Genomic DNA, 16,610 nt, shown 5'->3' with positions numbered 1-16,610 from the left:
TCAGGCAAATATTTAGTCTGTCCCGTACTCAAATCTTAAGATAACTCAAGTGTAGTTCAATTCCATTTTAGTTCAAAACGAATTTCTTGATTGTTATATTTTGAGTTGTAATTGCCTTTGACGTTCTTCCTTCAAATTCTAAACTTCCTTGTAAATTTTCATTTTCTTTTAAACCCCTGTCCTGAAGATGCGTAAAAACTAGGTTTTGAGCCAAATCCACCAATTTGAAACCAGATCAGATCGAGTCAAATAAAGTTAAAATTGGTTTGGTCAAAACCATGTTAGTTAAAAACCAGTTTCTAAAGGAAAACCAAATTTGATCAGGTCAGATCTTAAACCTGAATCAAAACCGATTTAATTCCAAAAGTAACTCCTCCATGTGAATTCATACATGCGCTCAACTCAAATCAAAACCACTCTAATAATTTAGTTACATCACTTCATGCCTAATTTCATCTTAATAAATAAACATAAAGATGACAAATAAACTCTTCACCATATCCTCTCATAAATAAATTTCTTATAATAAAAATCGTCACACTCCTTATTTTTTAAACCTCTATGAGTCATGAAAGCAACTTGAACCAATTCTCTCTCTTAATCATGCGGAAGACTTTGAGGTTTCTGTTACATGATATTTTCCTTTTATTCACTTAAGTGTTATCTCCAATAACATCAAAACAAAAAACACTCACCACATATTTCACTTACAAACAAGTTTCTTGAAAACCTCTTTGTCACATACCCATCATACGTGCCTGTTTTTTTTTTTGGATTTATGCATGGTTTATGTCTTATTAGGTCCTGTGGCTGATATCTATCAACCCATATTCCAAAATCATTTTTTCTAATGACTGTAAGATAATTGATTGAGAAAGATTGTGTTTTTGTTGATGGGTTTTGTTTGGTTTGATTGATTGATGATTGGAATGAAGTGAATTTTGATGGGTTGTTGAATTTTGGTTTGAAGTTGAGTCATGGTGAGTGATATGGAAGTGGAAAGTACAAATGGAGAAGATGAGTCAAAAGGTGGGATGTGGGCTTTGGAGCAGAAGATTGATCAGCCAATGGATGAAGAAGCTGGTAGGCTTAAAAATATGTATAGAGAAAAGGTTTGTTTTTCTTAGCTCTTTTTGTCTAAGTTTTTATTGGTTCTTGGTTGAAATTATATGAAAAAAGTAGTTGGTTTGAGGGGTTTTAACTTTTAAGTTGGTGGATTTGAAATTTGATTATTGTCAGTGTCATTTGAAGCTTTTGAATGATGGTTGACTGATTATGATTTGTGGTTGACTAAATTGATCAAGAAATAAGGTTGCACATGCTTCTTTATGATCAAGTTAGTTCATGACTTTTTAAGATTAGCCTTTGGCTGAAATGATCATCTTATTTGGTGTGGAATTTATATGATTGTTGACTAATTATGGTTGACTGAATTGATCAACAAATAAGGTTTGACATGCTTTATTTTTTGATAAGTTAATTCAAGGCATTTGACTGATTTGATGATATTGTTAAGTGATAAAAGTGCATACCGGGTTTTTTGTTACAACTATTACCATTGACCGATAAGGCTAATGATAATTTGACCATTAACTCCTAACTTTCATTTATGTTGTCCGCTGTCCCATTCCCACGAAGAAGTAATTTCGTCTTTTGTCTGCCAGGATGACATGGCATCTATTTGGCACGTCATGTGTCACGTTATCAAAGACAGTCATAGTTATTTCTCAGTTAGAATTGTATTGCTATTGGTAGTAAAAATGAAAGTTAAGAGTGTCACTGGTCAAATTATGAGTATGGGTCAGTAGTTCATAGTTTGTGATGTTATCATACAATCTGCCAAAAAAAATTTGAAAAACTTTTATAGTTTTACCTATGTACTAATTCAAAACATTCGGTGCAGAAATTCTCAGCAATATTGCTTCTTCAGCTTGCATTCCAAAGTCTTGGAGTCGTCTATGGAGATTTGGGAACGTCTCCATTGTATGTATTTTACAACACTTTTCCTAAAGGAATCGATGACACAGAAGACGTCGTTGGTGCACTTTCCTTGATTATTTACTCCCTTACGCTTATACCACTCATCAAGTATGTTTTCATTGTTTGTCGCGCAAATGACAACGGTCAAGGTACATATCCGTTAATCTGTATATGAGTAGATAGATGTTAATAGTTATAACTGGACTCCTTACTGGTGGCTCTATATGCAGGTGGGACTTTTGCTCTTTACTCATTGTTGTGTCGACACGCAAAAGTTAATACAATTCCTAATCAACACAAAACCGACGAGGATTTGACAACGTATAGTCGCAGCACAATTCATGAAAAGTCGTTTGCTGCAAAAACAAAGAGATGGTTGGAAGGACACGTGTTTAAAAAGAACGCGCTTCTTTTACTTGTCCTAGTTGGCACTTGCAATGCCATTGGAGATGGAATTCTAACTCCCGCTATTTCAGGTAAACTCGAGCAATTAAATGTTGATTACTCTTCTTAGGGGTTGTTTGGATGTGTCTTTTGAAAGTTATTATGTGATATTCAGTAATTAGATAAAATAATTTTATCCTTTTGTAATCAGTTTTGTTGATAGTATCACACTAGTTATCTAAGTTTCGTATGCGTTATAAATTATCTGACTAGTTAGTTTTTTCCTTTTCAGTCTTATCAGCTTCCGGTGGCATCAAGATAGACCACCCTGGGATGAGCAACGGTATGTCACAAACATTAAGGGTGTGCACTGCATGGGTCGGTTTTGGACTCAAACTGAACCAAAAACCGAAAATTCGGTGATTTTTTGAATTTTGGTGTCTGGTTTTTGGTTTTCATGATGGGTCCGGTTTCGGTTTTCTCAGTTTGCCATTAAACCATGTGTTTTTGGGCCGAAAAAAGTTGGGCAAAATTAATGAATTTGGGCCTAAAAGTTTTTGTTAGTTAACGATTATTTAATTATTACATATTTGGGCTTAAATATTTGGGCTACATGATTTGTTAATTTTCTATAAATTAGTTAAAATTCATTAGTTAAATCTATAATTGATAAATTCAATAAAAAGTATTAAAAAAATAAACGTTTTTTTTTGGTAATTCAGTTCTGTTTATTTCGGTTTTCGGCAAGTACAAAAGCGAAACCAAACTGTAAAATTCAGAGGAAATACAAAACCAAAACCAAAACCAAACCATAAAACTCGGTTTTCAGAAAATACTAAACCGAACCTTACCTTTTTTGTGTCGTTCGGTTATTTCAGTTTGATTACGTCAGTGAATTTGGTTTCAGTTCGGTTCTTTATGGTTTTCTGGTCACGCCTAACAAACATTGAACCTAAACTTTTTGTTTTACTTTTATTCTGTCTTGTTTGTTGCAGATGTTGTTATTATTGTTGCGGTTGTCATACTACTAGGTTTGTTTAGCCTACAACATTATGGTGTTGACAAAGTTGGATGGCTCTTTGCACCAATTGTTTTGCTATGGTTTTTATTCATTGGAGGAATTGGAATAATTAATATCTTTAAATACGATAGTGGCGTATTACGCGCTTTTTCACCTGTTTACATATTCCGTTACTTTAAAAGAAGAGGGAAAAACGGTTGGATATCACTTGGCGGGATCATGCTCAGTATAACAGGGACGGAGGCACTTTTTGCTGATCTGGCACATTTTCCCGTGTCAGCGATCCAACTGGCGTTCACGGTGGTTGTGTTTCCGTGTCTTCTTTTAGCCTATTCGGGACAAGCAGCATATCTTATGTATAACAAGGAACAAGTGTCTGATGCGTTTTACCGTTCTATCCCAGGTATATGTTTGCTTGCAGGTTGTGCCCTTAAATTATGCTAATTACTAAACACATCATTTATTTGAAAAGTTTTAACATGTTATGTTCTTTTAACTAATTGGTGTTAGAAGCTGTAATTACTTTTTACAAAATGACTATTTTGCCCTTACACCTCAAGGACAAAATTTGTTATTTTCATAATTCTTTGCTTTTTCATTAATTTCTTTCTTTTAGTTTTTTCTGTTTCTGTCCTTTCTCTCTTTTCTTTTATAATTTTTTTTAGAATTTTATTAATTAATTAATCACCTTAATTTATTTTATAAAAGTATATTTTTATATATTTTTTTATAGTTTATTTATTTAAATTCCTGTTAACGAACTGAAGTACTGCACGCCAAGTGAATTCACATTTACTTTTAATTAGCTTAATTAAGTTTGATCATTTATGTTTAGTTATGTTCGTTTGTGGACCGTTCGATTGTATTGTTAACGACCTGGCATAAACAAACACGAACACGTTTATTTTCTTAACGAACGGACATGAACAAGAAAAGCCTGTTCGTTTAATTTTTCGTGTTCGATAGTTTGGTCGTTTTGTTTAAAAGCCTGTTCATCATTTTTTTTTACTAAGTTATTTACTATTTTTATTTTTTATTATTATTATATTCCAAACAAATTAATTAACCGCTTTATGGTTGTAAACGAGTCTGACCGAGCTGAACCTGACGTCGCCAAAACTCAATCTCGGCTCGTTTAACTTAAGACATATTGAGGTCTGTGTGACATCTGCCCCGATCCGACCCGACCCAGGTACCCGTTTCTTTGACCCGATCTCTTTCTTTTATAATTTAATATTTATTTATACTTATATTTTACTTTTAATAATAATAATATATTTTCCTTCCCGCCTCTTTCTCTCTCTTTCTTTCCGCCGTCCCGTCCCTCTTCCTTCTCTCTTTCCGCCTTCTTTTCCCTCTTGTCGCCATCCCGCCCTTAAGCCTTGGTTCCTTCTTTTTCTCCTCTCCTTGTCCTTTGTTTCTTCCCGCCTAAGGTTGTCTGCGCAGCTCCACGCGCCAGACTCCTTTCAAGGAAGCCTGCGTGAAGACCATCTGTTCCAGCGATACGCGAGACGAACTCTTCTCGCAGCGCGCTAAGAATTGTAATTCTTCTCGCAGCGCGCTAAGAACGGTAGTTCTTCCCGCGACGCGCTAAGGATTTGTAGTTCTCGCAGCGCGCTAAGAATCGTAGTTCATCCCTCAACGCGCGAAGAATTATAGTTCTTCCCGCGGCGCGCTAGGAATTGTAGTTCCTCCCGCGGCGCGCTAAGAAATGTGATTCTTCCCGCGGCGCGCTAAGAAATGTGATTCTTCCCGCGGCGCGCCTTAGCCTTCTCGCGCGCAGCTTTCTCGCGCTAGACTTATCTTTTCTTCTGTTTTGTTTGCTTTTGTGTTATCATATCTTTTGTGCTGTTGACCTGACCTATCTTATGTCTGAAAAGTTACTTTCGGCGCAGCATGCGCACCAACCCCATTGGTTGACAGAAAAAGTGACTGACATTATCTTTGGAAATCTGCTTTTTCCTTGCTTGACCAGTACCTTTATCTGATCCGCCCATACCTTTTTACTGTTAACCTGTCAGCTTTTTCTCTTTTTCCCTGCTACCATATCTTTTGATATCTTTTGCTTTTGGAATCTTTTACTTTTTGAGATCTTTTCCCCTTTTCTAGGGATTGTGTTCCCTAGGGTTTCTCTATAAATAATAATATTATTTTTTCCTAAACACTACACACACAAGCACTTAATCTCTCCTGTTCTTCCTTGCTCTCTGCCGTTGATCCTCTGCCGTCTCTCTCCTTGCCTTCGTCTTCCTCCCTGTTCTGCCCTGCTTTTTCGGTAATATATTATATATAATAATTTACTTATTAATTATGCTAACTTATAATCAAGACTTAAAACAATAATCTTATTTATAGGTTAACTTGTGCTTGTTTAAAGTTGGTTCTTGCTTTATCTTACACCGCATCGTTTATCATGTGAGTAATCTCGTACCTAATCCCTTTTTGCTTTTAATGTTTTGGGATGTTCATGTGTTCGTACAAACTTGAGTCTTAACTTGTTTATGAACTTTAGTCGCGCAGTATCCCATGTGTTGAGGACGTTTACTTGGCTGTTTATTTGTATGTGTGCATCATTAACCGCTTTGTTCGGCCTATTCCGCAGTTTTCATGGATCCATTAGATGAACACGGGAGACCTATCGTTTACGGTTTTCTTTGTTTACACTTGCACAGATGTTTTCTTGTTTTTGTGCTCAATTGGGAGCACGGATTGAACTATGAACTATGAGCTATGATCTATTTAGGCTTGATCACAATCTGATTGCACCCTTGTTAAACACCAGACATACACGTGTTGCGCGCAGATTTATTGTTATCTATTATCTATTAAACTTGATTTCTCACCAACACGCAAGTGTTTGACGTTTATTTTAACACATGTTCAGGTTTGCTGTAGCTACATTTGGAGCTTGTGGACACGTAGGACGTTTTTACTTTTGGACCTAGATTAAAATGTATCAAGACAAGTTATTGTTGTTCGAATATTTTGCCTTATAATATATTGATTTATGTCGATTTATGTTATCTTGTGTTTACTTTGCGCGTGCGCGAATGAATGTATTTATTAAATATTGACACCCAATAGTGTCACGAGTAATGAAACAATATGTGGCGCCCCGATGTATAATCCGCCTTTGGTCGGGGTGTTACAGATTGGTATCAGAGCTCGTTGACTTTAGGATAGGTGGTTAGACGTAACGGCCTAAAATACCTAAGAGTCCCTTCTCGCGCATGAGAGAAATCTCATGTTTGCGCGCTTATTGTTAAATTACTCGTTATTTATGAATATGCTCGCGCTTGCGCAGTATATGATTTTATGTTTTATTTCGCGATATTTCGATTTTTGTTGAATTTCGATTTTTATTGATTTTACTTACATATTCGTTTGTTGGACTTGAAAATCCGAAAAGTCATGGTGATACATGAATAGTTGATTTTCAATTTCCATTTGCGATTATGTTCTGAGGTTGGAGACTTGAAAAGTCATGGTGATACATGAATTGTCAACCTCCAATACTCATTTTCTTGTATATTTTATATTGAAGATTGAAAAGTCATGGTGATACATGAATCGTCAATCTCCAATACTCGTTTGCTCGTATATTTTAAATTGGGAATTCGGAAAGTCATGGTGATACATGAATTGTCGATTCTTGATTCGAATTTGTTACCTTTATTAAGTCTGCATTTAGGGTCATTTATTTTACTTTAACTTTGGACAGTAACTGACTCCGTGAAACCAAGCTTTTCGAGGTTATACTTTGCGCTAAAACCAAGATATTAACTAAAATTAAAACTTTTATAGAATGCCTCCACTATCAGCTCGCCATCTCAAGAAGAAAGAAGCCGCGCGCAGACGTTCGCTGCAACGTTCCCAGGAAATGGCCGCCGCAATAGCCCAAGCCTTAAACCAAAACAATGCTAACACCTCTGGTTACAACATTAAGTCCTTTAATGCGGGTAACCCTCCAAAGTTCACAGGCCTTGAAGGAGCCACCGTGATGCTCCAGTGGCTAGAGAAAATAGAAAACACTTTCCTCCACACCCAATGCCCCTCAGACAGACGAACCCTATATGCTTCCAGTGTCCTGGAATCTAGAGCGCTTACATGGTGGAATGGAGTAGCTCATGCGCGTGGCGCAGAAGCTGCTTCTAGTATGACATGGGAGGAGTTCAAGGAAATTCTAACGCGAGAATTCTGCCCTCCCAACGAAGTTAAGCGCTTGGAGGAAGAATTTTGGAATCTTAAGCAATACAGTGGTGAAGCGCGCGAGTACGCGACGCGCTTCCATGAACTAAGTTTGCTTGTCCCTCACCTTGTTACCCCTTCCCGCCGAGCCATAGAGAAATTCCTTGGGGGTCTCCCCATGGAAATTCAAGATTCTGTATGGGCCAGAAACCCAGTAACCCTCTCTGACGCCATCGAGTTGGCCGCTCTGCTCAGCGACAACCATGTCAGAGCAGGAACCCTGTTCCTGCGGGGAACAGAAAAGACCAAACCCACCAAGACTGTTCCTGAACCAACAGAAACCAAACCAGAACCCTCAAACCGTAACAACCTCAAGCGCAGGCGCAAAGCCTATGCGCTTACCAACTCGCCCATTGTCCAGCAACCCATCTACCAACCTCCAGTTTACGCGCCTAACCCTCTGTCAGCCTACCCAACACCTCCTATAGTCCACAACTATGCCTTAACCAATCCAGCACTCCCTGCCCCGCCACCTAAGAAACCTTACACAGGAAATCAACCCTTTTGCCCAACCTGTAGACTTCACCACCCAACCCAAACCCCGTGTCGACAATGTAACCGATGTGGCCGTGTTGGTCACTCTGCCGAATACTGTAGAGTCCCTCCCGCCTACCCAATTGCGCCGACACCACCAGTCTACCCGCAGAACCCTCAACCAACCTACCAAAACCCACGACCCAGGTCGTGCTTTAACTGCGGTGATCCCAGTCATTTCCGGAACGCGTGCCCAAGGCTACAAGTTCAGATTACGCAAGCAAATCCGGTGAACCAGATTTCAAACCAAGTGACGCGTGGACGAGCTTTTAATATAACCGCGCACCAAGCGCAAGCGAATAATGACGTAGTTAATGGTACATTTTTGCTTAACGGATTTTATGCTTCTGTACTTTTTGATACTGGCGCCGATCGAAGTTTTATTTCTCGCGCGTTTGAGCAGAAGCTTGCGCGACCGCGCAACGACTTAAAAGAAGATTTTTCAGTTGAATTGGCTAATGGCGAAACTGTTTTAATTAACTCGGTGATTAAAGATTGCACGCTTAACCTTAACGAAAACGATTTTCTGATCGACCTCATCCCCATGCCTCTTGGAAGCTTTGATGTTATCATTGGTATGGACTGGCTCTCGAAGAATCGCGCCGAAGTTATTTGCGCCAAGAAGATGATTCGCATACCTCGAGAAAATGGTGATCTTCATATCTACGGCGAAAAACCCTCCCGCGGTCTTAAACTTATGTCTTTCGCCGAAGCCCGAAGGCTCATGCGGAAAAGGTGTATTGCATTTTTAGCCCATGTGGTTAAACCTGCTGAAGAAAAGAAGAAGCTTCGTGATATCCCCGTTGTGCGTGATTTCCCTGAAGTTTTTCCTGATGATCTTCCTGGTATCCCTCCCGCTCGTGAAGTCGAGTTCCGTATTGATCTTGTCCCTGGTGCTTCCCCCGTAGCTAAATCTCCTTACCGTCTTGCGCCCGCTGAGATGCAAGAATTGGCAAGCCAACTTCAAGAGTTGACTGCTAAAGGATTTATTCGCCCTAGCTCTTCGCCCTGGGGTGCTCCGGTGTTGTTCGTTAAAAAGAAAGATGGATCGTTTCGCATGTGTATTGATTACCGCGAGTTGAACAAACTCACCATTAAGAACCGGTATCCCTTACCGCGTATTGACGACCTCTTTGATCAACTCCAAGGTGCCTCTTGTTTCTCGAAGATTGATCTCCGCTCTGGCTATCACCAGTTGCGCATCCGCGATGAAGATGTTCCGAAGACTGCTTTTCGAACTCGTTATGGCCATTTTGAATTCTTGGTCATGTCCTTCGGTTTGACCAACGCACCCGCCGTTTTCATGGATCTAATGAATCGGGTGTGTAGGCCTTTCTTGGATAAATTCGTGATTGTGTTTATCGATGACGTTCTGATTTATTCTAAGACCAAGGCCGAGCATGAGCAACATCTTCGGTTGGTGTTGCAAAAGCTTCGAACCGAGCAGCTCTATGCTAAGCTTTCCAAATGTGAATTCTGGTCTGATGAAGTACAGTTTCTTGGTCATGTTGTAAACAAGATGGGTATCCATGTCGACCCATCCAAAATTGAAGCAATCAAGAACTGGATTACGCCATCCACTCCTACCGAGATCCGTTCCTTTCTGGGCTTAGCTGGTTACTACCGGCGATTTATTTCGAACTTCTCAAAGATCGCATTGCCTTTAACAGCTCTAACGCACAAAGGTAAACCGTATATTTGGGGCTCGAAGCAAGAAGAAGCCTTTCTAACGCTCAAGCGTTTGTTGTGTGAAGCTCCTGTTCTTGCGCTACCTGAGGGTAATGATGATTTTGTCGTGTACTGCGATGCCTCCAACCAAGGTCTCGGTTGTGTTCTTATGCAACGAGGCAAGGTTATCGCTTACGCATCAAGGCAACTTAAGGTTCATGAAAAGAATTATACAACTCACGACCTCGAACTTGGTGCAGTTGTTTTTGCCTTGAAAATCTGGAGACACTACCTTTATGGTACTAAGTGTATCCTCTACACTGACCATAAAAGCCTTCAGCATATCTTTGATCAAAAGGAACTCAACATGAGGCAACGCCGATGGAACGAACTCATCAGCGATTACGATTGTGAGATCCGGTATCATCCTGGTAAGGCTAATGTGGTAGCCGATGCGCTCAGCCGAAAACCCTGCCAACTTAACTGTATCTTGCCGCACACCCAGCTTCACTTCGCGCCGATTCAAAGCAACCTTGAATCGCGTATTCGTGACGCGCAGCGCGCATCCATCAGTAATGGTAGCCTTCGCGCCGAGTTAGCGTGTGGCGCAGAAGCGCATTTTGTGCCCAATCTGAGTGGAATTCTCTGCTATCTCAATCGCATCTGGATTCCCTTTGATGAGAATCTTCGCGCCGATATCCTGAGTGAAGCGCACAAATCTCGGTATTCTATTCATCCTGGCGCTGATAAGATGTACAAGGATTTGCGCATTACTTATTGGTGGCCCGGTATGAAGAAGGATATTGCTGTGTTCGTAGCTAAATGCCTGACTTGTTCTAAGGTAAAAGCTGAACACCAACGTCCATCTGGTTTGCTCGAACAACCAGAAATTCCTATGTGGAAATGAGAAGGTATAGCGATGGACTTTATTACCAAGTTACCTTTGACAGCAAGCAAACATGATAGCATTTGGGTAATAGTGGATCGATTGACTAAGTCTGCTCACTTTCTGCCCATTCGTGAAAACTACCGTGTTGAGCAACTCTCGCAGCTTTATGTCAAGGAAATTGTCTGCCGCCATGGCACTCCTTTGAGCATCATATCCGATCGCGATGGCCGTTTTATATCTCGCTTTTGGAAATCTCTCCAATCTGCGCTAGGAACTCGCTTGGACATGAGTACGGCATATCATCCTCAGACTGACGGTCAGTCTGAGCGAACTATTCAAACTCTTGAGGATATGCTCCGATCTTGTGTTCTTGATTTTGGAGGTAATTGGGATTCACACCTGCCTTTGATTGAGTTCTCTTATAATAACAGCTATCATTCCAGTATCAGTATGGCCCCATTTGAAGCACTTTACGGTCGTAAGTGCCGCTCCCCGATTTGTTGGAGCGAAGTGGGTGAAACTCAAATCACAGGACCCGAACTTGTTCAAGAGACAACCGATAAAATCGCCAAGATCCGTGATCATCTGCTGACTGCCAGAAGCCGACAGAAGAGTTACGCAGATCGTAGGCGGAAGCCTCTAGAATTTCAAGTTGGTGATCTTGTTCTCCTCAAAGTGTCGCCCTGGAAGGGTGTTGTCCGCTTTGGGAAGAAAGGTAAGCTTGCTCCTCGATATGTTGGACCATTTAAGATTCTCGCGCGTGTAGGAAAAGTTGCCTACAGACTAGACCTGCCGCCCGCGCTCAGTAATGTGCATCCAACGTTCCATGTATCCAATCTCAAGAAGTGTTTAGCTGACGAGAACCTTCACATTCCACTTGATGAAGTTCAAGTTGATGAAACTATGCATTTCGTTGAGAAGCCTGTTGAGATTATGGATCGCGAGGTAAAGCAAACCAAGCGCAGTCGCATCCCTATCGTGAAAGTTCGCAGGGAGTCCAAGCGCGGAGCCGAGTTTACATGGGAAAGGGAAGATCAAATGAAGATCAAGTACCCGCACCTGTTCTCTGCGCAACCTACTTCGAGATAAATTTCGGGACGAAATTTCTTAAAGTAGGGGAGACTGTGACATCTGCCCCGATCCGACCGACCCAGGTACCCGTTTCTCTGACCCGATCTCTTTCTTTTATAATTTAATATTTATTTATACTTATATTTTACTTTTAATAATAATAATATATTTTCCTTCCCGCCTCTTTCTCTCTCTTTCTTTCCGCCGTCCCGTCCCTCTTCCTTCTCTCTTTCCGCCTTCTTTTCCCTCTTGTCGCCGTCCCGCCCTTAAGCCTTGGTTCCTTCTTTTTCTCCTCTCCTTGTCCTTTGTTTCTTCCCGCCTAAGGTTGTCTGCGCAGCTCCACGCGCCAGACTCCTTTCAAGGAAGCCTGCGTGAAGACCATCTGTTCCAGCGATACGCGAGACGAACTCTTCTCGCAGCGCGCTAAGAATTGTAATTCTTCTCGCAGCGCGCTAAGAACGGTAGTTCTTCCCGCGACGCGCTAAAGATTTGTAGTTCTCGCAGCGCGCTAAGAATCGTAGTTCATCCCTCGACGCGCGAAGAATTATAGTTCTTCCCGCGGCGCGCTAGGAATTGTAGTTCCTCCCGCGGCGCGCTAAGAAATGTGATTCTTCCCGCGGCGCGCCTTAGTCTTCTCGTGCGCAGCTTTCTCGCGCTAGACTTATCTTTTCTTCTGTTTTGTTTGCTTTTGTGTTATCATATCTTTTGTGCTGTTGACCTGACCTATCTTATGTCTGAAAAGTTACTTTCGGCGCAGCATGCGCACAACCCCATTGGTTGACAGAAAAAGTGACTGACATTATCTTTGGAAATCTGCTTTTTCCTTGCTTGACCAGTACCTTTATCTGATCCGCCCATACCTTTTTACTGTTAACCTGTCAGCTTTTTCTCTTTTTCCCTGCTACCATATCTTTTGATATCTTTTGCTTTTGGAATCTTTTACTTTTTGAGATCTTTTCCCCTTTTCTAGGGATTGTGTTCCCTAGGGTTTCTCTATAAATAATAATATTATTTTTTCCTAAACACTACACACACAAGCACTTAATCTCTCCTGTTCTTCCTTGCTCTCTGCCGTTGATCCTCTGCCGTCTCTCTCCTTGCCTTCGTCTTCCTCCCTGTTCTGCCCTGCTTTTTCGGTAATATATTATATATAATAATTTACTTATTAATTATGCTAACTTATAATCAAGACTTAAAACAATAATCTTATTTATAGGTTAACTTGTGCTTGTTTAAAGTTGGTTCTTGCTTTATCTTACATCGCATCGTTTATCATGTGAGTAATCTCGTACCTAATCCCTTTTTGCTTTTAATGTTTTGGGATGTTCATGTGTCCGTACAAACTTGAGTCTTAACTTGTTTATGAACTTTAGTCGCGCAGTATCCCATGTGTTGAGGACGTTTACTTGGCTGTTTATTTGTATGTGTGCATCATTAACCGCTTTGTTCGGCCTATTCCGCAGTTTTCATGGATCCATTAGATGAACACGGGAGACCTATCGTTTACGGTTTTCTTTGTTTACACTTGCACAGATGTTTTCTTGTTTTTGTGCTCAATTGGGAGCACGGATTGAACTATGAACTATGAGCTATGATCTATTTAGGCTTGATCACAATCTGATTGCACCCTTGTTAAACACCAGACATACACGTGTTGCGCGCAGATTTATTGTTATCTATTATCTATTAAACTTGATTTCTCACCAACACGCAAGTGTTTGACGTTTATTTTAACACATGTTCAGGTTTGCTGTAGCTACATTTGGAGCTTGTGGACACGTAGGACGTTTTTACTTTTGGACCTAGATTAAAATGTATCAAGACAAGTTATTGTTGTTCGAATATTTTGCCTTATAATATATTGATTTATGTCGATTTATGTTATCTTGTGTTTACTTTGCGCGTGCGCGAATGAATGTATTTATTAAATATTGACACCCAATAGTGTCACGAGTAATGAAACAATATGTGGCGCCCCGATGTATAATCCGCCTTTGGTCGGGGTGTTACAGTCTGCTCACAAGTAGATAAATGATTAAGTAGGCCTATAAACGAGCCAATTGACTCACTAAAATAAGTTCACAAATAATGTGATTAATACAAATAATTTTATGACATATCATATTATTCTAACATGAGTTATATATTTCTTTAGATGGTGTATACTGGCCGATGTTTGTTATTGCAACACTAGCTGCTATTGTGGCGAGTCAGGCTACTATTTCTGCCACATTTTCGATCATTAAGCAGGCAAACGCGCTCAGCTGCTTCCCAAGAGTGAAGGTCATTCATACATCAAGTAAATTTCTTGGGCAGATATATGTTCCAGATATTAATTGGATCCTTATGGTTCTCTGCATCATTGTCACTGCTGGATTCCAAAATCAAAGTCAAATTGGCAATGCTTATGGTAAGTATGATTCATATAACATTGTTATTATTGCAATAACAAGGTTGGATGGTTTTTACTGAAAATGATACGGGTCGGAAATAACCCTTCTTTTAACTTTTACTATCCTAAATAAATAGTCCTTATATTTATATGAATAGTTATTTACATAAATTGTCCCTGTTGAAAGTATCAAAAGGTAAAAAGGTCATTTAGTACAAATTTAACTAACATCTTAACAGAAGTTAGTGTCAGATCCCAACTCTGTTTCAAAATGAGAGCCACAAAACCACATGGACCATTTGTGTAATTAACTCTAAATTATATATAAACAAACAAATTATTTATAAAAAAAATGTTAAAAATTTGACGAAAGCGTTTCAGGTCAATCCAACCCATTTTGACTTTTGACCCATTGCCCGACCCATTTTAACAACAATTAACATATTGTTTTATGTGTTTACAGGGACCGCAGTCGTCATAGTCATGCTAGTAACAACGTTTCTCATGATCCTAATCATGTTACTAGTATGGCGATGTCACTGGATTCTCGTCTTCATCTTCGCTGCCTTATCATTAATCATCGAATGCACGTACTTCTCCGCGGTCCTATTTAAAGTTGACCAAGGTGGGTGGGTCCCACTTGTTATAGCCGCCGTCTTCCTTTTCATCATGTACATCTGGCATTATGGAACCGTGAAAAGATACGAGTTTGAAATGCATAGTAAAATTTCAATGGCGTGGATTCTCGGTCTTGGCCCAAGTCTCGGGCTTGTGCGGGTCCCGGGTATCGGGCTCGTTTACACCGAGCTCGCTAGTGGGGTCCCGCATATCTTCTCCCATTTCATCACCAACCTACCTGCCATCCACTCGGTCGTGGTTTTCGTGTGCGTTAAGTACCTCCCGGTTTACACGGTTCCCGAGGACGAACGGTTTCTCGTAAAACGAATCGGGCCGAAGAATTTCCACATGTTTAGATGCGTGGCGAGGTACGGCTACAAAGATTTGCATAAAAAAGACGATGAATTTGAAAAGAAACTATTCGATAATTTGTTCACGTTTGTGAGACTCGAGTCGATGATGGAAGGTGGGTCAGACTCGGATGATTATAGCTTATACGGTCAACAAACTCGGGGTTCTAGAGACTACTTGCTACGCGATAATAATAACAACAATAGTATTAACAATAATACGTTCTCTTCAGTTGTTGATCTTACTGTGTCGTCTTGTGATTCGATAATGCCGGTCAAATCGCTGGTCAACGTGGTCAACTCGGGGATGTCTTCGGGGCAGGTGAGTAGTCATACAGAGGTTGATGAGATGGAGTTTTTGACAAACTGTAGGGATGCTGGTGTGGTGCATATTATGGGGAACACGGTTGTTAGAGCGCGAAGGGATTCGCCGTTTTATAAGAAGTTTAGTATAGATTATGTTTATGCTTTTCTGAGGAAGATTTGCAGGGAGCATAGTGTTATATTTAATGTTCCTCATGAGAGCCTTTTGAACGTTGGGCAAGTGTTTTATGTGTAAATTATAGTATTGAATTCTGTTATATAATTTGTTTCTGTTGTTTCATGTTGAACATGACTGTTGGCATATTTGGTCCCCATTTGTTAATAATGTACAAATGCGAAAATAAAAATGAATGTGATAAAAGACGGTAGACGAAAAAAGGTTGTTTAGAAACATGTGTCACAGGTTGAAATAAGCGGGTATGATCAGTTCAGGCTTGACATGACTTGAAGGTTTGACGGGTAAGAGTAAGACAAGATTCATTTTTTTAAAACGACGATTTTCTTGTGTTTAGGCTACTGCACTTTTTGAATTTTGAGAGTCCGTTGCCTCACTTTGGCCAGGCTGTACTGTCTTAACCAGGCCTACACTGGCTTCAGAGTTTGGCTTGGGCGTTCACCCAGGAACCATACCAATGGCTACCACTTGACAGTCAGTCTGTGTGCTGCTACAAGAGCGTAACTCTCTGCCGTAAAACACGACGACCCTGGTGAGATCGGGATTCGACTGACAACCTCACAAGGCCTAGCCAAATCCTTCATTGTCATAATCCATCAAAAGTGACATAAGCGAGGATCGAACTTGAGTCTCCACTAGAAAACCCAAGCCTCCTACCACTTGGCCACAGGTGATGAATTAAGACCGATTCGTTGACACCCCTAGTGTTTTCGTTAATCAAAAATCAATAAAATAAAAATGACTTAAGTGAAAAATACGCACCAAAGCATTGTATACTCCGTAAGAAAATGAAATGAATAGATTTTCTAGTTCATGTTCTTTCGTCAAGAGAGTGAGTGTACTTTGTGTTCGTTTATGTTCGTTCGTTAATATTATAAACGGTTCACATATATATAACCTAATATAAATGAACAAACATAGTTGGACCTAAAAAATTTACAAAACTAGACCAAATT

General features: G+C 40.2%; 1 protein-coding gene across 1 annotated transcript; it reads left to right on the top strand.

Annotated features, from left to right (window-relative positions):
- Window positions 1-701: 701 nt before the first annotated feature.
- On the top strand, window positions 702-15,780 carry LOC143542086 (potassium transporter 11-like). Its single transcript, XM_077034751.1, has 7 exons — window positions 702-1,112; window positions 1,904-2,129; window positions 2,211-2,456; window positions 2,657-2,707; window positions 3,360-3,788; window positions 13,951-14,205; window positions 14,651-15,780. Exons 1-7 carry the CDS (start codon window positions 978-980, stop codon window positions 15,712-15,714), a joined length of 2,406 nt encoding a protein of 801 aa, XP_076890866.1. The 5' UTR covers window positions 702-977; the 3' UTR covers window positions 15,715-15,780.
- Window positions 15,781-16,610: the final 830 nt, after the last annotated feature.

This window comes from Bidens hawaiensis, unplaced genomic scaffold, assembly GCF_021521415.1.
Source record: "Bidens hawaiensis isolate Kalapana, Puna unplaced genomic scaffold, B.hawaiensis_p1.1 tig00012747_1, whole genome shotgun sequence".
NCBI classification, from domain to species: Eukaryota; Viridiplantae; Streptophyta; class Magnoliopsida; order Asterales; family Asteraceae; genus Bidens; species Bidens hawaiensis.
This window is presented reverse-complemented; position numbering and strand designations above follow the sequence as displayed.